The sequence below is a fragment of the Oncorhynchus tshawytscha genome, linkage group LG12 (genome assembly GCF_018296145.1).
Source record: "Oncorhynchus tshawytscha isolate Ot180627B linkage group LG12, Otsh_v2.0, whole genome shotgun sequence".
In the NCBI taxonomy this organism is placed as follows: Eukaryota; Metazoa; Chordata; class Actinopteri; order Salmoniformes; family Salmonidae; genus Oncorhynchus; species Oncorhynchus tshawytscha.
In genome coordinates, this window is record NC_056440.1 from 45,865,084 (window position 1) to 45,886,442 (window position 21,359).

Consider the following 21,359-nt stretch of genomic DNA (forward strand, 5'->3'; position numbering starts at 1 on the left):
AGACCATCCGCCACCTCATCAGGAGCATGCCCAGGCATTTTAGGGAGGTCATACAGGCACGTGGAGGCCACACACACACAACTGAGCCTCATTTTGACTTGTTTTAAGGACATTACATCAAAGTTGGATCAGCCTGTAGTGTGGTTTTCCACTTTAATTTTGAGTGTGACTCCAAATCCAGACCTCCATGGGTTGATACATTTTATTTCCATTGATAATTTGTGTGTGATTTTGTCAGCACATTCAACTATGTAAAGAAAAAATATTTAATAAGAATATTTCATTCATTCAGATTCATTCAGATAGTGTTCCCTTTATTTTTTTGAGCAGTGTATATATTCATTTTCCAGTCTTGAATGCATCCCATAATGATGGGAATCTTGATTTTCTGTCAATCATTGCCTGATGTAAAGCGTGGGGGCATTTTAATTAATGATGTAAAATAACATACATTGGATCACAGCAGTTTCTGATTGACAGTACAAAGAATTCCTGATCATTGAGGGGGTAAATGATCTCCCGCATATCCCCAGTCTACCTGTGCGACTCTAAATGCTAGCCTGTCCCTTGGCTAGCAGATGCCCCGTGTGTTGGAGGCCCGTAACGCCAATCCGGCCAAGGTCCTCCAGGCGAACGTGGAGAAGCGTGCCGGGCAGGTGCCAGCTTTGTCGATGTACCCCGAGGCGATGCGGTGGAGCTGCTTCGCGCCAAATGTGTGATAGTGTCCCGGCATTACCTGGTCCACCTGCTCGCTGTCCACCAGCCCCACCAGGCGCTCACAGCTGCTGATGTAGTCGCTGACCTGGCTAGTGGGTAGCCAGTCGATCATGGCTCCGTCGTAGACCACGTCCCCGCTGAACAGCATCTTGTTGTCGCCATCGTGCAAGCAGATGCTGCCCCGGGAGTGGCCGGGCATGTGCAGCACCGTCAGCTGCCTGTCACCCAGGTTGATGACATCACCTGAGGGAGAATGAGGAGAGAAAGGTGGGGAAAACAGACACATTGAGCAATAAGATATTCCAACTGCATTGCAGCACTGACGCAGCAGAAGTGTATTGACCAGTGCTCAGATTACACAGAGATCAGATGCTGGCTGGGGGAGTTTGAGCCAACTTTTTTAAGTGTGCGGCAATGCGTGAAAATGTGACAAGACGGACCAAAAATCTGCCATAATTAAGAATATGGATCAGGAGTGTGTGTGTGTTTTCAAAGCAAGAATATAACTTGTGTTGTGGTCTGATCTCTGTGGATGGGATTGAATATGTGTACATTCTCCCTTTCAGGCTCTGTCGTAATTCAGTATGGCCGGGTCTCGTCTGCTGTATTTCCTTGGCTAAAATAAAATCCATCAAAGTCATCAGCTGAGTATGAAAATAGCATATACAGTGCCTTCAGAAAGTATTCACACCACTTGACTTTTTCCACATTTTGTAGTATTACAATGTGGGATTACATTCTTTTGAAATTATTAATGGAAAATAAAACAAGTATTCAACCCCCTGAGTCAATACATGTTAATATCACTTTTGGCAGTGATTACAGCTGTGAGTATTTGAGTAAGTCTCTAAGAGTTTTGCAAACCTGGATTGTACAATATTTACCCATTATTTTTTTCATTCTTCAAGCTCTGCCAAGTTGGTTATTGATCATTGCTAGACAGCCATTTTTAAGTCAAAACTGTAACTAGGACACTCAGGAACATTCAATGTCGTCTTGGTAAGTAACTCCAGTGTATAATTGGCCTTGCGTTTTAGGTTATTGTCCTGCTGAAAGGTGGATTTGTCTCCCAGTGTCTGTTGGAAATCACACTGAACCAGGTTTTCCTCTAGGACTTTGCCTGTGCTGAGCTCTATTCCGTTTCTATTTTTCATAAAAAGCAACTCCCTAGTTCTTGCCAATGACAAGTATATCCATAACATGATGCAGCCATCACCATGCTTGAAAATATGAAAAGTGGTACCCAGTTATGTGTTGTGTTGGATTTGCCCCAAACATAATGCTTTATATTCAGGACAAAAAGTACATTTATTTTCCTATTTTTTTTGCAGTATTACTTCAAGCTTATTGCAAACAGGATGCATGTTTTGGAATTTTTATATTCTGTACAGGCTTCCTTCTTTTCACTTTGTCATTTAGGTTAGTATTGTGTAGTAACTGCAATATTGTTGATCCATCCTCAGTTCTCATATCACAGCCATTTAACTCTAACTCGTTTAAAATCACCATTGGCCTCATTGTGAAATCACTGAGCGGTTTCCTTCCTCTCCGTCAACTGAGTTAGGAAGGACTCCTGTATCTTTGTAGTGGCTGGGTGTATTGGTAAACCATCCACATTGTAATTAATATCTCTAAAGTCTGTTTTTTGTTCATTTTACTCATCTACCAATAGGTGCCCTTTTTGCGAGCCATTGGAAAACCTTCCTGGTCTTTCTAACCTAGGGGTTAGAGCATTGGGCCAGTAACCGAAAAGTCACTGGTTCAAATACCTGAGCCGACAAGGTGAAAAAAATCTGCCGACGTGCCCTTGAGCAAGGCACTTTACCCTACTTTTCTCTAGGGGTACCGTACTACTATGCTGACTCTAAAATCAACACGTCACTGCACCTATCCGGTTCTTTCCTTTGGGACCCATTATAAGGGCTCTTGAGTGGTACAGCGGTCTAAGGCACTGCATCTCAGTGCTAAAGGCATCACCACTGACCCTGGTTCAATTCCAGGCTGTATCACAACCGGCCGTGATTGGGAGTCCCATAGGACGGGCGCACATTTGGCCCAGCGTTGTTAGGGTTTGGCCGGGGCATGCCGTCATTGCAAATAAATAAATGTGTTCTTAACTGACTTGCCTAGTTAAATAAAGGTTAAATAAAATAAGCAACAACATTGTACAGTTCATGTAAATGAGTCAATAGACTTATTTAGGGTGTAGAACCTCATCTCAAGAATGCGCAGTCAGATTTTTAACGCTCTGACTTCTATTGAGAGTGTATGATGGAATACAAAAAAAGGGAGGGGTAATGCAAGTGTGTGTGCGCGTGCGTGATGGGAGGTCAGTGTTGGTGCTCTGCCAAGTCTCTGCAGTATAAATTTCCCTTGGGATGCAGCCTAATGTGAAAGTGTATTCCAACGCAAAGTCTGTAACAAGGGTTGCAGACACATCCTTAAAGGGCTGTGTAATTACATTCATATTGACCATATCCTTATCTCAACATCATACAGCAAATGGTCTTCTAGATTTCTGTTAACAATTATGCCACCACATTGGTATCTATAGAATGTTTGGTTCTTACCTTCTTGTAGTATATGTGTTGGTTGTACAGCTTTGACTCTGTATTGCCTGGCCCTCCATCCCGGCCAGGGAGCCTGGACTATCTCTCTATCGGACAGCCAGGTGACCGTCTCGAAGTTGTCTCCGTTAGCCAGCGCATCGACCTCTGCACTGTGGACCCCGACCTGTTGGAACTGATGCAGACCACCTGAGTGGTCGAAGTGGGCGTGGGTGGCGATAGCCAAAAGGGGGTTCTTTCGCTGCGGGTCGTCTCCAAGCAGACCTTTGGAGTTAATGTAGTCAGGTAAGCTCCTCAAACCCAAGCCTGTGTCTATCACGACGTCTTGGTGAGATCCTCGGAGGAGCCAAATATTAGCTCTGTTTGACGATTCGAAAAACTTCTCCTGGATCCAATATAGTCCTTCTCCGAGGGATTTATGCGCGTACCAGTCCGTGGCAGACATGCCAGGTCATGCACTTGGCGACGCGTAAAAGCTGCAGTCAATTGCCGTTGTTCTGATACACACAGGTAATATCACTGTATTTGAATGTCTAAGATTGTAATACCCAAAAAATAATGGTGGCCACCGGACACACCCTTGTGGGAGGAACGCATGTTGACTGGACGGATAGATGCATGACGGCACTGTGAAAACCAACATCTATTGGCTAGAACACACCTACCCATGTCGTCATATAAACAATGCCCAATGTATGCATCGCTACAAAGTAACAGCTGTGCGCAAAGGAGAAAGACGAGGACCTACAATTCACCAGTGGCGTGGTAATTAGGTCCTACTTTTAACTCCATGACATTCGACTATTTGATTTCACCCACACAGAACACGCTATTCTATTTCAACCGAAAAAGATAACCAACATGCAGTGGATTTCAATTCACAACATGGGCTGACTGTAGCTAGGTTTCCATGCAATTTGTGACAGCTTTTTTTCATGCGAATATTCAAAATTCTGCCTAAAACAATATGCGCATTTTCCCACCAGAGATTTGTTTCCATCAAACTGACTTTCGCGATTTCAAATGATTTTCAACTCTATTGATGGTTGTCATAATACCGTTGCGTTATATAGCAAATGTGCCCACTCTGGTCTTTACACGTGTGCTCTATCAGGCCGACCGCTCACAGAACAGTGCTGGTAGGCTACATTATGAGAGTACTGTGGATCAACGATATTATTTGTATTTGTCAAATGGCAGGCAAGCATCGATGATCATGTCACCAGAAAATGACCCTCGTGTATCACCTTGCACATTCACTAACCTGTGAAATGCATCAATGTATTTCATCTGTAGCCTAAAAACTGCTTACTTTCCCGAGTCATAGTTGGAGGACCACACAACATAATCATCATCGCATGACTCCAAGTGTACTTCGATATGATGGTTATGATATCAATATTTGCGCAAAGGCGTTTCCACCACCATTTCTCGCATAATTAATTTTACCGACACAAAAAGATCCCACCATGTCGAATGACAATTGTCAGCATTTATAAACTTGTACTGTCATTTTAATGTTTCCATCAGCCCGGGCGTTAGTTTTCTCATACATCAGGTAATTCATGGGGATGAAAGAGTTGGATGGAAACGTAGTTAGTGATGCATTGACAGGTGACACCATTTACCAGGTTGACATCCAACCTTTTTATGCGAGTAAAGTTCATGTCGGATTTTTAAAAAATCATGTATTTTTGTCAGGCCTGATGGAAAAACAACATTTTCCGGTAAACTTTCCAAATGTCGACGAAACAAAATACGCTAGACAAGTTTTGTTGTTGGTAAAAATGAATTATGCGAGAAATGTCATTGGAAACGCCAATAACCATCCTATCAAAGTAAACTTGGAGTTACGCGATGACATGTTGTGTGGTTCCCACTATGTGTCGGGAAAACATCCAGTTTATTACAAATTAAAATGGATGAACTTCACAGGGTGGTGAAAGTGCAAGGTGATGAGCTTGATGCTTCTTTCCAATAAATATCGAGGGTCTTATTCTGGTGCCATGACAAATAAAAATAATATGGCTCTTTTGTCCATAAGATTTGAGAATATTTCAAAAACCTGAAACAGCTTTTTCCTGCAATCTAGCCATAATCACTATGCTTAATTCTGTCAAAATGTGTCAATTTTTCTGCATATCTAAGCATACCTCTGTATCCTCCTGACTGGTGGAAATTAGTTTTATTCAGTACATTTTATGTATTGCTTGCTTTTCTAAAGTCTACCAACCTTGCTAGCTACTCGAATTTCATTGATAGCCTGAAAGGGCTTTTTGGTAGCTGCTTTTAGCAAAGCTAGTATTTACACACTAGATTTGCAAGCAAATTACATGGTAAAAAAAAAAAAAACGGAATAGTCCGCCGGAACCAAAAGTTAAGTACAATTATATTTCAGCTTACTCTGTCAATTGTCTGTAGGCTTTATCTTTATGCAGGGGGGAATACAATAAAACATCTAATGGAACATATAATTAAACAATTTCCAAACCTGGGTCTGTTGTAGACCCATGCAGTTACTCAGCAAGGTCAGTTCCTCTGCTTACCTCATGGCAAAATAAAAGTCCCCCACAACTAATAGTTTTTTTTTGTTGCGGGTATGGCACATGTGAAGCATTTTAATTTTGACATAAGCAGAGAGGAAGTGGTTTTACAAATCAAATTTAAAAAAATTATATTGTCCCATGCTTCGTAAACAACGGGTGTCCTTTTCCAACAATGCGGGGTTAAAAAAAATACAAAATAGAAATAGTGGCACCCGGAATAAAGACACGGTGAAAAACGAGTAAAAAATAACATTGCTATATACAGGGTGTATATATATATATATATATACACAAGGGCTTACAAACAGAGCCACGTTTGGAAAGTCTTTTAATTTATTTTCTATTAGATGTTTTTCTTTTTTTTTTGCAAGCTACTTCCTAGCGATGCTAGTGTGTAAATACTAGCATTTCTAAAAGCAGCTAGCTTCTTGGTAGCTAGTTATGAGGTTAGGAAATAGGTTCCCAATCTGGGCTAGCTCAAGCCAACTTCATAAAATTGCTAGGTGGCTAGTAGTATTACAGCGAAACAAGCAAAAAAGTTAATGTATAAAACATTTTTACAGGACATCTGAGGGGGCATGTGTGCATGAGAATGTGAACATCACTATGTCCTCTGTAATATAGGTCATCGCGTGTTGGAAGCAGCAGCCCACTCATAGTGCAGACATGGCTGGTGGTAAAGGCCGTGGTATAGCTGCCTTCAGCTTCAACATCGAATCCCTGGGCCTCAGCAGGGGGAATATGCCTCAGACCAGAGAGGGGCCCAACAAGCTGTATCCAGTGAGTAGTACTATACTGACTGCATTTACCGGGCTTATGGTCTGTTTCCTGGACCAGTAGGTGACATTGTCTTGGGAAGAATGGGCTTTATAGTACATTTACATCATTTAGCACAGTGTTTCCCAACTCCAGTCCTCCAGTACCACCAATAGCACATATTTCAGTTGGAGCCCCAGAAAAACTCTCATGATTCAACTGATTCTCATGATTCAACTGCTTGATGATTTGTTAAGTTGAGTCAAGTGTGCTTGTTGGAGGTTACTGGAGGACTAGAGTTGCGAGACACTGATTTAGCAGACGCTCTTATCCAGGGGGACTTACAGGAGCAATTAGGGTCAAGTGCCTTGCTCAAGGGCACGTCAGCAGTTATTTTCCCCATTCAGGATGTGGAGTTCAAGCCTGTGCCCTTGAAAGAGGGAGAAGATGAGGACTACATGCTAGCCCTGAAACAGGAGATAAGGGGAACCATGAGACTACTACCCCACAACATCAAGCCTCTGGCTGGGAAAGGAGGTGAGAGCGTGCATTATCAGCAATGGTGAGTGTATCTCATCATCCATTAAGACAATGGCATGAGGTGAGGTAATGTAACACCCAGGAAATTAGCCATTTAACCATACCTTATCTGGAGACAGAGAAGCTGATCTAGGAGAGAATATTGAGTTAGAAATTCCTGGCCTGACTAAGCTTGGATTTAGAGCACATTATTTTCTGGGGTAAGATGATGTATCCGTATCAAGTGCCGCCTTACCATAGCTTATTGATGTATAGTGGAAATGACTGCTTTATCTCTATGTTTGAGTTCACTTGGTCATATGCTCAATGTACTACGGGAGAAATAAGTATTTAAGAGATATTTCCAGCAGATACAAAATGTGCTTGCTGACTTAATTGAGTGTTTAGTTTGTGTGAGTATCCATGCATAACCTTTACTGTTTACATATCAAATAGATGTGGAAAGATACAAGGAGAGGTATCAGAGGCAAAACATGTTGGATGAGGAGTGGACTCCAGGTAATTGGTCAATTTGGTCATTATCAGATTAAAGTCCCCATGCAGTCTTTTTGTAAATTGTATTTTAAAATCATCACTGTTTATGTGTGGGATGTGGGTTTATTTCATGATAACTTAAATATATATTTTTTATATTTTGTCATTTATTTCCCTTAGCCGCCTTTTGCTATTGAACTGCTCAGTCTGATCGTTTGGGCGCGTTGATAGTTTAAAAATATTTACATACAGTGCTGATTGGCAGCTGGGATTTTCTAGAGCAGGGTTCTCCAAACCTGTTCCTGGAGTGCTATTATACCTTGTCTCATCGCGCACCAGCGACTCCTGTGGTGGGCCAGGCGCAGTGCATGCTAGCCAAGGTAACCCGGTGCACGGTGTTTCCTTCCTTCGGGTTGGATGCGCGCTGTGTTAAGAAGCGGCTTTCGACCTTCGTCTCTCCTGAGCCTGTACGGGAGTTGTAGCGATGAGACAAGATAGTAATTACTAACAATTGGATACCACGAAAAGGGGGTAAGAAAAATAAAAAATAGCTCTTGCACTAAAAGGGAGGACGCATGGCTTTCGACCTTCGTCTCTCCCAATCAACATTTTCACAATTTCAGTGTTATTTCAACCTCATTGTGGAAATAAATATCGTAAACAAAACCTGAGACTGATTTCCAATATTATACATTTTATTTTAATATAACTTCTCACTTGTTTGTCATTACAGACTGGCAGCTTTTTCCAAAAGAGCTGATGCCTCAAAAGAAAAAGTTGAATGTAAAACCAGGTACTTAAAGTTTGTGTAGTGATAATCAAACATATATTTTTTTATATTACAATTATGTCATTATGATTTAGCTAATATCTATATTTCCTAATGAACGTAATATTAGTAGGCGCAAAGAAGAAACCCATAAAGGTGTCAAGCAAAGAAAAAGCAGATGTACTCAGTAAATTAGATGTAAGTCACTTTCATCACCTTTATTCCTTCTCACTTCTTATAAATTGCTTGTTTTAAAATAAATCAATCTCTGGAGGGGTTGGGATTACCTGTACATTCAGATTTGACATTCTAATAGCCTGATAACATTGACTTGAATAATGATTAAAAAATGGACATGCCCATCATATAACTAGGCTACCCTGGGGCGGCAGGGTAGCCTAGTGGTTAGAGCATTGGATTAGTTGCAAGTTCAAATCCCCGAGCTGACAAGGTACAAAATCTGTTGTTCTGCCCCTGAACTGGCAGTTAACCCACTGTTCCTAGGCCATCATTGAAAATAAGAATTTGTTCTTAATTAACTGACATGCCTAGTAAAATAAAGGTTAAAAAAAATAATGTTTTATGTGTGTGTGAAAGCTGTTTGTATGTCTGGATAATCATACAAAATGGCTATTTCTTCAGGAACTGGAAAAGAAAGATGTAAAGTCAGACGAGGAGAAAGAAGAAAAGAAAACTACAGAGGAAGGAGAGGAGGAAGAAATTGAAGGAGAGGAGTTGGAGGAGGAGGAATTAGAAGAGGTAACCCCCCCCCACACCCCCGACTTCCCCTAGTTGTAATATAAAGCCAAATTTGGATCTAAATCATCCTTAGTAGTCAACTTCTATCACACAATGTATTGTACTTCAAGTTGTTCGCTGACACCCTTCCATACAATCAACTTGGTATTGAGACATCTCCGATGATAAATGACACGTGTACGTAATGCCTGAAGGTCACAATACGCAATATACACGGGACAAAAATAGAAACGGAACATGCAACAATTTAAAAAATGTTAGTTACAGTTCATAAGGAAATCAGTCAATTGAAATAAATGAATTAGGCCCTAATCTATGCATTTCACATGACTGGGAATACAGATATGTATGTGTATCAGAGAACCAGTCCGTATCTGGTGTGACCACCATTTGCCTAATGTCGCGCGACACATCTCCTTCACATAGACTTGAGCAGGCTGATGATTGTGGCAGGTGGAATTTTTGTCCCACTCCTCTTCAATAGCTGTGCGAAGTTGCTGGACATTGGTGGGAACTGGAACACGCTGTCGTACACATCAATCCACAGTATCCCAAACATGCACCATGGTTGACATGTCTGGTGAGCATGCAGGCCATGGAAGGATTGAGACATTTTCAGCTTCCAGGAATTGTGTACAGATCCTTGCGACATGGGGCCTTGCATTATCATGCTGAAACATGAGGTGATGGCGGCGAATGAATAGCATGACAGTAGGCCTCGGGATCTCGTCACGGTATCTCTGTACATTCAAATTTCCATAGATAAAATACAATTTGTGTTCGTTGTCCGTAGCTTATGCCTGCCCAAACCATTACCTCACCATGAGGCATTATGTTACAATGTTGACATCAGCAAACTGTTCGCCTGCACAATGCCATACACACTGTCTGCCATCTGCCCGGTACAGTTGAAACCGGGATTCATCCGTGAACAACACACTTCTCCAGCATGCCAGTGGCCATTGAAGGTGAGCATTTGCCCACTGAAGTCTGTTACGACACCGATCTGCAGTTGGGTCAAGACCCTGGTGAAGACAATGAACACGCAGATGAGCTTCCCTGAGACAGTTTCTGACAGTTTGTGCAGAAATTATTAGGTTCTGCAAACCCACAGTTTTATCAGCTGTCAGGGTGGCTGGTCTCAGAAGAAGCCGGATGTGAAGTTCCTGGACTGGCGTGGTTACACAAGGTCTGCTGTTGTGTGGACGTACTGACAAAATCTCTGAAATCAACATTAAATTCTCTAGCAACAGCTCTGGTGGATATTCCTGCAGTCAGCATGCCAACTGCAAGCTCCCTCAACTTTAGACATCTGTGGCATTGTTGTTTTACAAAACTGCACATTTTAGTGGCCTTTTATTGTCCCCAGCACAACTTGTTTTAGTTTAATAATTCGACCATTTAAAAAAGAACAAGCACACATAAAACTTAAAAGCCATACATGCACATGAGTAAAATCATCAAGGATAACACAAAGTCTGGGACTTATTTCCACTGTGTCCTCTTGAGACAAGATGGCTAGGCAAGATCAGACACGGTTGAACACAGTATGGCGGCGAGATGAGGATGATAATAAAACATAAAAACGAAGAACATCTATCTCATTATGGTTACATCGTAGGGTACATATAAATGGGCACAGAAGAAATCAAACTGTTTTTTACTTTATTTTTAAAGCTGCCAAGAGATGTTTTTATGGGTAGAGGCAACTCATTCCATTCTGAGGCGCCAGTATACAAGAAAGTACCTTTCCCAGCATTACTCCTGAACCTGTATACTATAAGCACACATTAGTAACACCTGATCTGGTGCATCCCTAACATGGGGAAAGTAATCAGTCAGATATCTGGGTGCAGAACTGTAAATATTCCTGTAAACCAAACACTGTCTAATCTGGGACACTTTAGCATCAACAAGCAGCCAGTTGAGTTCCTGAAAGCAGCTACTGCCTATGTGAGTATGTGGACTCACCTTCAACAGACTTTCAGCATGTTTATAGGGAAGGACAATCAACAACCACAGCACTTACAAAAATGACTGGCTGAGAGAAATTGAAAATAAAAATATTGTGGGGGCTGTTTTGTTAGACTTCAGTGCAGCTTTTGACAGTCTGCTGCCGGAAAAACGTATGTGTCATGGCTTTACACCCCCTGCTATATTGTGGATCGAGAGTTACCTGTCTAACAGAACACAGAGGGTGTTCTTTAATGGAAACCTCTCCAACATAATCCAGGTAGAATCAGGATTTCCCCAGGGCAGCTGTCTAGGCCCTTTTTTTTAGTCTACTAACGACATGCCACTGCCTTTGAGTAAAGCCAGTGGTCGACCGATTATGATTTTAACATCGATACCGATTATTGGAGGACCAGAAAAAGCTGATTAATCTGCCTTTTTTTTTTTTTTGTAATAATGACAATTCCAACAATACTAAATGAACACTTATTTTAACATAAATAAAAAATCAATTTAGCCTCAAATAATGAAACATGTTCAATTTGATACATGTTCAACAGTGTTGGAGAAGAAAGTAAAAGTGCAATGTAAAAAAGCTAGGTTCCTTGCTCAGAACATGAGAACATATGAAAGCTGGTGGTTCCTTTTAACATGAGTCTTCAATATTCCCAGGTAAGAAGTTTTAGGTTGTAGTTATAGTATTTATAGGACTCTCTCTCTATACCATTTATATTTCTTATACCTTTGACTATTGGATGTTCTTATAGGCACTTTAGTATTGCCAGTGTAACAGTATAGCTTCCGCCCCTCTCCTCGCCCCTACCTGGGCTCGAACCAGAAACACATCGACAACAGCCACCCTCGAAGCAGCGTTACCCATCGCTCCACAAAAGCCGCAGCCCTTGCAGAGCAAGCTGAACAACCACTCCAAGTCTCAGAGCGAGTGACGTTTGAAACGCTATTAGTGCGCACCCCGCTAACTAGCTAGCCATTTCACAGTGACACAATTTCCCTAGTTATAAGATATTCATATTAGCAGGCAATATTAACTAAATATGCAGGTTTAAAAATATATACTTGTGTATTGATGTTTACGGTTAGGTACACATTGGTGCAACGACAGTGCTTTTTTCACGAATGCGGTTGTTAAATCACCTGTTTGGCGAAGTAGGCTGTAATTTCTCATCGAATCAACAGGCACTGCATTGATTATATGCATCACAGGACACGCTAGATAAACTAGTAATATCATCAACCATGTGTAGTTAACTAGTGATTATGTTAAGATTGATTAAGTTTAATGCTAGCTAGCAACTTACCTTGGCTTCTTGCTGCCCTCACGTAACAGTTAATCATTAGCTTTGCAACACAATTTCGAGACCTTGATAGGGCGGCATGTAACACACCAACAAAATCGGCTTGGTTTTGGGAAGGCAAAACAGCCAGCCAGACCATCTCCAGATCGATTACATTCGATCTGATGTTATAAGCAAATGTCCAATCTTACCAAAGTGCACGTGTAATGATCATGCTGTTTAATCAGGTGTGGCATATCAAGAAGCTGTCAGGTGGATGGATTATCTTGGCAAAGGGTAAATGCTCACTAACAGGGATGTAAACAAATTTGTCCACAAAGAGAGAAATAAGCATTTTATGCATATGGAATATTTCTGGGATCTTTTATTTCAGCTCATGAAACATGGGACCAACACTTTACATGTTGCGTTTTATATTTTTGTTCAGTATAAATGACAAATGTAATAGCTCCAGTACCTATGCACATAGCATCCTTACTAAAAAAGATTGCAGTCCAATTGCAAAATGCTGAAAATATTGCATCCAAAATAAGTGGTTTACAGTAATGTGTAACTGCAGTTATTCTGCAATTACTGTCTCAAATACCAGCCGACTACAGTTACTTAAGGGCATTCACACACACACACACCAATGGGGAATGTCACAATTAACACTTGCCTTTTTGTAGGAAAATGACTACATTGCCAGCTACTTTGAAGATGGTGATGATTTTGGTGCCGGCAGTGATGAGAACATGGATGAAGGAGCCACATATTAACCTCAACTGTATGGATGTTATCAAGAGCATACAGTATTTAAAAAGCCAGAAGAATGTTGACTGTCACTCTTCCAAACGCATTTCCCCCTGCAAATCATGATTTATTGTTTACCAAATAGCTGTTGGCTATATGACTAACACTGTCATCAGGTTCACATATTTTGTTTGAACCTACATTTAAAATGTGAGAATCATCAAGATGTGCTTGTGTGATTTGAAGTGAGTTTGAGTTTAAATACTGTAAGTGGCTCTTTTGTAAATAAGTGTATAAACAAATTAAACAAACATGCAAAGTCTGAGCATCAATAATTTATTCAAAATATACTAATTTTTCAGCCTTTTGTAGTGTCCCACAAGTTGAAGGCACATACTGTTTGTTACATGATTTTATGAAATGGACATGAGGAAAAGGAACTAAAATAACATTTCACTAGAATATAGCTAGCTAGTGTTTGGGAATATTGTGCATTTCCTGTTTTGTCGCCATGCCCTAAGTAGAAATATAGCTTTTGTGAGTCCAAATGCAGTTCTCCCTAGACAGGCAAAAAAAATATACAAGCAATGTTCAAGATTTGTAACACATTTTAGTCAATACTGAAAGTATAAGACCAATATTCCTCAAATTACTGTCATAAGTGGCAGCAATCAGTACTTTTCTGACCAGGAAAATAACCCTCACTTTAGACAGACAGGGTCATTGGGATGTCCAACTCTGACAACCCATTAAAGTTGAAACCTCATATGGTAACGTAAGAGGTAGGGACATCCCAAGGATCCCAGATAGCACAAACCCTTTAGACAGCCTTACAGACACAGTTCCAACAGCTGACAAAGGGGACAATAAGCAGTTGGGTACCTCTGCAACAAACAGAAAAAGTGCTTTAAAAACTTTTAAAAAACATACATACTGTATGTCCACGGAAAATGATTCCCCTCCATAATTTTCCAATGGATTCTGTTCCCCATAAAGTTATTCTCAGAAATTGTACCATATAGAACTGCTCAGAAATATCTCCCACTCCTTAAGTGTGACTCACCCTCACTACGTTTTCTCTTTCTTGGGGCCAAGGTGGTCATCCACATTGTGTCCATGTGAGTCTGGTTTAGGTACGTTTCCAGCGTGAGGTCTTGAGTTGGGCCCTCCATTGATTGCCACAGGCTCAGGCATCTGGGCATTCTGCATGCCATTCGGATTGGCCAATGGCGTGGTGGTGTGATGGCTCACGTCCACCTTCATCAGCACCTCGTAATACAGCAGGTAGAACACTGGTGTGACGATGCCAACCACCACCATGATGGCCACCGCCATCCACCACCTCATGCCCCAGTCTGCCCCATGGTAGGGGTCCTTCCTGAGGATAGGCTTGAAGTCAGGCTCCCCCAGTAATAAGGGCTGCTGGAGGGTCAGGGAGGAGACCACCTCGTTCAGGCTGCTTCTGGAGGTGCCAGTGGACTTGACCAGCAGCTCAATGTCCTTGTCCTTCTCCTGCAGGAAGCTGCCCACACTGTCTGTGGACGAGGAGGAGGAGTCTGTGCAAGTCTCTGTGGAGATGGGGGGCTGGTGGATGCGTCGGTGGCCTGTGGGGGAAGCAGATTTGAGAGGAGCAGTGTTGTGGGTCTCTGTCAGCACGCTGAAACGTTTCACAGGAATCTTGATGGATCTCAGCGCAAAGAAGTCCTGCTCTGTCAACAGGTTGTTGGCCCTCTTGATGTCTGCTACCTATGATACACAGACAGATACATAACAAAGGAGTTGACTTTACTTATGTGTTGCAAAAAAGTAGTGAGAAGTCAAAGCTACATGTCCTGTCTGTCTGAAAGGGCTTGTCATTGGAGTGTAAGACCGGGATTAAGGTTGACTTACTGAGCAGTGGTACTGCAAGGCGAAGCTATTCAGAGTGTCCCCTTCTTTAATGTCTCGGACCAGGTGGACAATGTCGTCTGACTTCTCCCTGGAGGTGCTCCTCCGGTCCCGGCCTCGGGTGCGCAGCTCGTAGCTCTCTCCATCCTCCTCAGCAAGATCGTTCTCAGCGCTGTTCCCAGCGCTGTTCCCAAATAGGTAGGCATGTCCTCCATTGGCAGGCTGCATCGTCGTGGCTGACTGGAAACCATAGTGCTGGCTTCTCCCAGTCATTTTTCACTTCAAAAAGAGGAGCGAGACATTGTTATTGAAAGCTATACAACAGCTTCAGTTACAAGTTTCAGATGCATTACCAAAGTATATTATATCAGCTTGTTTTTTTAAGGTACACCGAGCTAGTTAGCCTACATTCATTTACATTCAATATAGACAAGATCTTATATACTTCAAAACGTGCAATAGTAAATGTATCTTGCATGTGAAGCACAGAGCATTCAGTCCAACTCTTCCAGTTGAATGATCCTCATAGGGGTGATTAAAGTCCATCAGTCTTGTAGGTTTAGTCAGTGGTACTGACTGATAAGATTGATGCCTGGGAGACTGCAGTGTACTGAAGCTCCTTGTTTATATAACGTTGGCATTTGTTTCCATTTGACAATCAGAGAGGAACATAAGCTGCTGATGTGACAGCTTTTTGTCAGATAACATCTAGATAAACTTTGGCTAACGTTGAGAGGGCTAAAGCACAGAACAATGAGACATTTCACAGGACGTATAAATGTGAAGCATCCATTCTGCCTTTCCACTCCAGCAGTGGGAGAAAATGGAACAAATTCTCAATGAAACATTTAATCTCAATATTTTTCTGTTCCCAAAACTAAAATATGTGCTGAACAGAGTGGATAAAGTTTTGTAGACTGTACCCTTTGCCAAAGTTGTTTTTATTTTTTAAATTGCATTGTTTAGGAGTGCAAAGGTAATTTGAATTATTGCCACTTCAAAGTAGGAGTTCCCTAACAGAAATATGCAAATGTTTACTAGAACGCGCCAATAGGATCACGCTAGCTTGTGCTTGGTTCTGCCCACTATGACTAATTTGTTCCCATTGGAAACGACAGGCTGTGGTCTAACTTAGTTATAAAAAATCTTTGGCTAAAGTTTAAGCAGAAGTCACAGTTAGCTAAGTTAATAACCGTCACTGGGCATAGGCCCACCCACTAGGGAGCCAGGTCCAGTCAATTAGAATTTGTTCTTCCCTACAAAAGAGCTCTATTAAAGAAATAAATACTCCTGAGCCCGATCCCGCAGGTGAAGAAGCCGGATTGTGGAGGCCCTGGGCTGGCGTTTGTGAGGCTGGTTGGACGTACTGCCAAATTCTCAAACTACATTGAGGCAGCTTATGGTAGAGAAATGAACATGACATTTTCTGGCAACAACTCTGGTGGACATTCCTGCAGTCAGCATGACAATTGCATGCTCCCTCTACTTGAGATATCTGTGGTGTTGTGTGACGAAACTGCACATTTTAGAGTGGCCTTTTGTCCCCAGCACAAGGCACACCTGTGTAATGATCATGCTGTTTAATCAGCTTCTTGATATCAGGTGGATAGGTTATCTTGGCGGTAACAGGGACGTAAACAAAGTTTGAGAGAAACTTTTTGTCCGTATGGAACATTTCTGTGATATTTTATTTCAGCTCATGAAACATGGGACCAGCACTTTAAGTTACATGTTGCGTTTTTGTTCAGTATTATAATGCAAATGCATAACGTTACGGAACATGGAGGTAAACTCTAGCTAGCTCTCTGGCTAACCTTAAACTAGCTCTCTGAGAACCCAAGTGGGGTATACCCAGTTTACAGCAGTCCTCCCTAACGTCTAATAAAGTTTACCGTCTATTTGAATGGGCTATCCCATCCATATGTAACCTAACACGTTAGCTATCTGCGGGAAAACAACTTGCCAGCTAGCTAGGTACGTACATTGTGCTCACCACACCAGTTAACTACATTAGTAAAACGCAATCAAACACTTTGTTGTCCCAACTGACTGAAGCAGCTGCCAGATAGTTACGTTAGGTAGGTTTCTAGTTAGCTAGCTTTCCTGTCAAGCTAACGTAGAGCTAGCTTACCTAACATCTGTACCCTAAGTGTCTTAGCTATCTATAGTGCATTCGCGATTATTGTTGCTGGAACAAGTCCGTGTTCATTTTTGCAAATTATAAGCGAAGAAACACCCAGACTTTACCTGAAAACATGAGCACTTTTCCGTCGACGACCTAAGCCACATCCATTCTTCCCCCGGTTTACTGGCGTTCGTTTGTTTAGCTACGCCACGTCAACAGAATACTAACGTGATGACGTCCGTGGATTGGAACTCCAATTCTTGCATTGACCATTAGATGTTGTCGTCCCTAGTTACCAAATCCACAAAGTCATAAACCCCGCCACCATCTACAGTTTATCTTCTTAAAAAGTGATTTTAAACCTAACCCTAAACTTAACTGTAACCTAAACCACACTGATAACCTTATGCCTAACCCAAACTTCAAATTAAAAAGCACATTTTTGTTTTCATACATTTTTACGATATATCCCATTTTGATTTTGGGGCTGTGGTAACTAGATAAAACCACTAGATGGCGCACGTGCTGTTCCTTATCAGATGCCATGGGTTAGGCCCTATGATTGGGTCCAATTAGTTTGGCCCCTATCATAGTAGAACCTATTGAGCGTAATTGAAAACATTAATTGATAGGGCTATTATTTTTGTTATAGTTATTCCTATCTATGGTATTTAAAGTGTTAGGCCTAGGCACCATACTTAACTATTTTTCTTCTGAAAATGAACAAGTGCAAGTGTCCACAATTGGAGAAATTTGATAATTTTGAGGTAAGGCTAATGAACGTGATCCTGCAGCAATCACTGTGCCAACTAGGGGCTGTTAGGTTATAGGAACACATTTGAGAAGTTTCTTAGTGAACATTTCAGAATTAAATTAATAGGAAGAGACTAATTACGGTACATCTCAATCTACACATCATTCTAACAATAAACTTGAATCCCAAACGTAATTGTCACTTTTCTTTATGGTGAACCTCAGATCATTTTGAGCATGCACTTCTAGGCCTATCGAAATAGCTGGGTGTAAGGACAACGGTTCGCTGGGTGGAGCTGTCCGCTACTCCTGTCGAGCTCCCCGAGGCAAATGCGATTAAGATTAGCACATTTCGCCTTCCCTCGACATGCGGGGAGTCCGCATAGTAGTTTTGTTTAGACAGTAGTGAGGCTGATCGACATGGCTGCGTATGTTCTTTCTCTCAGCGAACCCTTAAGCAGTCAGATGGATTGAACAAAAAACGATTGCACTACACCGTTTTGTGCACAGAGGAAATACCGTTAGTTATTTGCCATATTCCGTCACGAGTGTGACGCTTTATGTGTGGTTGTTCGCTGGGGGTACCGAGAGCTGTCAAGAGCACCCCAAGAATTGGAGTAGGCTACGAGTATCAAGATGCATTCTTTGACCAATAACGTCATATGACAGAAACTTTGGGAGATTATTGATAGGCGTTATCGATGCTATCATCAACAGTAGTGGTATTTCTATAATTTATCTTGGACTGATAGCCAGCAAGGTGTCAGGTAAGTCTGGATACATTTCATAATTTTGTGAACAGGTGTTTGAATGAACTATACAGCAAGTTGACTAATAAAAACCTTTTTCCTGTAGGATTCTTGGCCTTATACGCGCACCTTTCATTGGGGCAATTTTATAGAATCTTGTAATGGCTCGAATTTCTCAATTTGACACATAAGATTGTATTTGTTTTTCTTAATGCTACGTTAGGTTAGTACTCTATAGTAATCAGAAGTACCCTATGTCAGAGATAGTCCTATATGAATGTGTGCCCCTTACTGTCATCACCTGACAGCTCATGCAGAGGGATTGTCTAACATTGTAAGAAAACAATTAAAGTATTGAGCCACTACTAATTTAATGTTTAACAGTGCCAAAATCCCCTCGGAGTGGCTAATATATTTGAAAAGCCTAAATATCGATACAGTAAAATTACTAAATGAATGGCCGGGTAACCCATTGAAGAGTGAGACAAACGGTTCCATGGTTACTCTCTGGATCTTCAGTGTGGACACTGTGCTTTGTGTGTTTCCTCTCTCTTCCATTGAAATAAAACAACAATCCGCGGGGAACCGCCACACATGGTGCGCATGAGCTAGGACCCGCTCATAAAGGCCCTGTTGACTAATCTTACACTGGGGTCATTAGTAATCTTGGCTCACATTGAGTTACGCATATGCTACTGTAGAAGCTCGCATTGTGCAAGTGTGGCCATCAGTAAAATAACTGCTTTGCGCCACTTTTGCAGGGCATGTACATTTTTTACACTATGTTTTAACATTTAGAAGTGCCTGTCCGGTTTTCTGTATATTTAAACATATCCACACCATCTTTAATTGATTTGACGTGATGCCATATTGGTGCGTTTAAGTCTCCTTTGTTGCTTCCTCTATGGTGCCACAGCTGAGTTAAATTCATTTTGTCAGTGGGCAGTGAACTACTTCTATATCCATTCAGCATACACCTGCTCCTTCTTTTTGGGATAATAATGCTGCTTCTCTATTAAGCCCTGTCTGTCAGTCTTTGAACAGTAATGCTTCTTTCCATAGTTAAGCAGACATTTGGAGGTTTAAGTGTAGAATCAGACAGATTTGCACTTGCAGCAAACCTAGAATGGTGTTTTCTCAACTCATTCATTTACAGCATTTGTATTAAGGGCCCAGTGCAGTCAAAATCCTGTTTTTCCTGTGTTTTATATCATATTGTAAAACAGCTGATGAAACTAACACTGTAAAAGTGAGGAAAAAAAAGTGTTATTTAATGATAGTTGAAAATACAATCGGCAAAGCAACTTCTAATCAGCAGGTTAGCATGGGTGGGAGTTTCGGCTTTCCATAGTGACATCACCATGTGGTAAATTGATTAATAGACCAATAACAAAGACAGTTCCAAACCTCTCTGCCAATAATAGCTAGTTTTCAGCTTTCCCCTTCCCACTCAGACAACTCCCAGACAGTCCTAGCAAATTTCTTGTTTGAGACATGTTTTGTTGTTGCTAAAAGGCAGTTTTTGGCCATTTTAATGGGAATCTAATACATTAACCACATTTCCTTCCAACGATTTCATACTGATTAATTACCTGGCGCATGATAAAAAGTCTGGGCTGATGGAAACATGAAATGCAGAAACAATTTTATAAATGGCGACAGACAATTTGTTTGTTCGAGTGGGATGTCCCACGATGACTCGGGAAAGCATGCAGTTTATTAGTTTACAGATTAAATAAGGTATGATGAACTTCAGGGTGGTAAATGTGCAAGGTGATGAGTTTGATGCTCCTTCCAAAAATATTGAGGGTCTTATTCTGGTGACATTATGATCGATGCTTGGCTGCCATTGGACATAATAATCTCATAATGTAGGTAGCCTATGTAGGTAGCACTTTATCTGCTAGCTATAATGTAGGTAGCACTGTATCTGCTAACTATTGGCTGGAGTACATGTGCCAAGACCGGAGTGTGACAAAACCATCAGTAGAGTTGAAAAGGCGATGGAAACTCATTTATTTAACTTGTATTTTTCATTCGGTACATGGTAATTTAGAGGTAAAAGTCATTTTTATGTGCACTACGTCATCACGCACACGGCCTTTTATCAGCAAAAAGTCAGTTTTGATGGAGATATCTCTGGTGGGAAAATGCGCATATTATTTTTTGCAGATTTTAGAATATTCGCATCAAAATCTGTCGTAAATTTGATGGAAATCTAGCTAGTAAGGTACTTAATTGTTACCCAGAAATGATTTGATATTGGTATAAAAATGTCTGTATTGGGTATTTAAGAGTGGCAAATCCCAGTATGCTACAGTAGCCACTTTCCACCGTGTTTTGGGCAGACTTGGGTCTTATTACTTGCCGGTTGTTGCACTGAGTGTCTTTTGTTTGTTTGTTTCTTTCTTTTGTTTGTTTGCTTTTATGTCATTGCTTGGCACGACTTACGGCGCAGTCGCCTGTGTGTGAGTGTGAATGTGATTCACTGGGCGGAAACTGTTTTACTGCCTGCCCTGCTCAGCCTCCGTGGCTTCCCCTTACTGCAGCCGCACACAAAGGGGACAGTGCCATAAACAGGCCGTGCTAATTGATAAGGTGCTAGAGTGCCTCATGGCCAGACTGAGATGGATGTCTGCTGGAGAGATGCCTCACAGGGCAAGGCGTGATGGAGCACCAGACAAAGAGACAGCCTCCCAATCAGCAGGATCACAGG

At 41.4% G+C, this 21,359-nt stretch overlaps 4 protein-coding genes across 10 annotated transcripts in view; 2 read left to right on the forward strand and 2 right to left on the reverse strand.

Moving 5' to 3' along the window:
• Window positions 1-244: 244 nt before the first annotated feature.
• Window positions 245-4,152, reverse strand: mblac2 (metallo-beta-lactamase domain containing 2). The gene is made up of 2 exons (XM_024439571.2): window positions 3,288-4,152; window positions 245-960 (listed from the first exon to the last, which is right to left on the reverse strand). Exons 1-2 carry the CDS (start codon window positions 3,727-3,729, stop codon window positions 572-574), a joined length of 831 nt encoding a protein of 276 aa, XP_024295339.1. The 5' UTR covers window positions 3,730-4,152; the 3' UTR covers window positions 245-571.
• On the forward strand, window positions 3,432-13,451 carry polr3g (polymerase (RNA) III (DNA directed) polypeptide G). 6 transcript variants are annotated; one of them, XM_024439573.2, is made up of 8 exons: window positions 3,432-3,569; window positions 6,455-6,610; window positions 6,922-7,123; window positions 7,562-7,624; window positions 8,334-8,393; window positions 8,500-8,567; window positions 9,012-9,128; window positions 13,066-13,451. In XM_024439573.2, exons 2-8 carry the CDS (start codon window positions 6,497-6,499, stop codon window positions 13,153-13,155), a joined length of 714 nt encoding a protein of 237 aa, XP_024295341.1. In that variant the 5' UTR covers window positions 3,432-3,569; window positions 6,455-6,496; the 3' UTR covers window positions 13,156-13,451. The 6 variants fall into 6 exon arrangements, with proteins under 6 accessions (XP_024295341.1, XP_024295340.1, XP_042186635.1 ...); XM_024439572.2 differs by lacking the exon at window positions 3,432-3,569 and adding an exon at window positions 3,944-4,049; XM_042330701.1 differs by lacking the exon at window positions 3,432-3,569 and adding an exon at window positions 5,537-5,660.
• Window positions 13,450-17,423, reverse strand: LOC112263399 (lysM and putative peptidoglycan-binding domain-containing protein 3). Of its 2 annotated transcripts, XM_024439570.2 has the most exons (4): window positions 17,264-17,423; window positions 15,020-15,295; window positions 14,193-14,875; window positions 13,450-14,013 (listed from the first exon to the last, which is right to left on the reverse strand). In XM_024439570.2, the coding sequence occupies exons 2-3, from the start codon at window positions 15,287-15,289 to the stop codon at window positions 14,198-14,200; spliced, it is 948 nt and encodes a 315-aa protein (XP_024295338.1). In that variant the 5' UTR covers window positions 15,290-15,295; window positions 17,264-17,423; the 3' UTR covers window positions 13,450-14,013; window positions 14,193-14,197. The 2 variants fall into 2 exon arrangements, with proteins under 2 accessions (XP_024295338.1, XP_024295337.1); XM_024439569.2 differs by having other exon boundaries at window positions 13,450-14,875; window positions 17,264-17,422.
• An 852-nt stretch (window positions 17,424-18,275) lies between these two features.
• adgrv1 (adhesion G protein-coupled receptor V1) overlaps window positions 18,276-21,359 on the forward strand; it is a 196,204-nt gene continuing 193,120 nt past the window's right edge. The window contains exon 1 of the mRNA XM_042330702.1: window positions 18,276-18,661. The gene's annotated coding sequence lies outside the window, so the exon portion shown is untranslated. The remainder of the gene's footprint in view (window positions 18,662-21,359) is intronic.

What these genes read in the sequence shown, in the direction of transcription:
- mblac2 (XM_024439571.2), bottom strand. Translation starts at nt 3,729, where the DNA reads ATGTCTGCCACGGACTGGTACGCGCATAAATCCCTCGGAGAAGGACTA. An exon ending in AACACATATACTACAAGAAG is followed by an intron (nt 961 to 3,287) that starts GTAAGAACCAAA and finishes ATTCTCCCTCAG; the next exon opens with GTGATGTCATCAACCTGGGT.
- LOC112263399 (XM_024439570.2), bottom strand. Translation starts at nt 15,289, where the DNA reads ATGACTGGGAGAAGCCAGCACTATGGTTTCCAGTCAGCCACGACGATG. An exon ending in CCTTGCAGTACCACTGCTCA is followed by an intron (nt 14,876 to 15,019) that starts GTAAGTCAACCT and finishes TGTGTATCATAG; the next exon opens with GTAGCAGACATCAAGAGGGC.
- polr3g (XM_042330699.1), top strand. Translation starts at nt 5,969, where the DNA reads ATGCTTCGTAAACAACGGGTGTCCTTTTCCAACAATGCGGGGTTAAAA. An exon ending in AAAGTTGAATGTAAAACCAG is followed by an intron (nt 8,394 to 8,499) that starts GTACTTAAAGTT and finishes ACGTAATATTAG; the next exon opens with TAGGCGCAAAGAAGAAACCC. An exon ending in AGGAGGAGGAATTAGAAGAG is followed by an intron (nt 9,129 to 13,065) that starts GTAACCCCCCCC and finishes GCCTTTTTGTAG; the next exon opens with GAAAATGACTACATTGCCAG.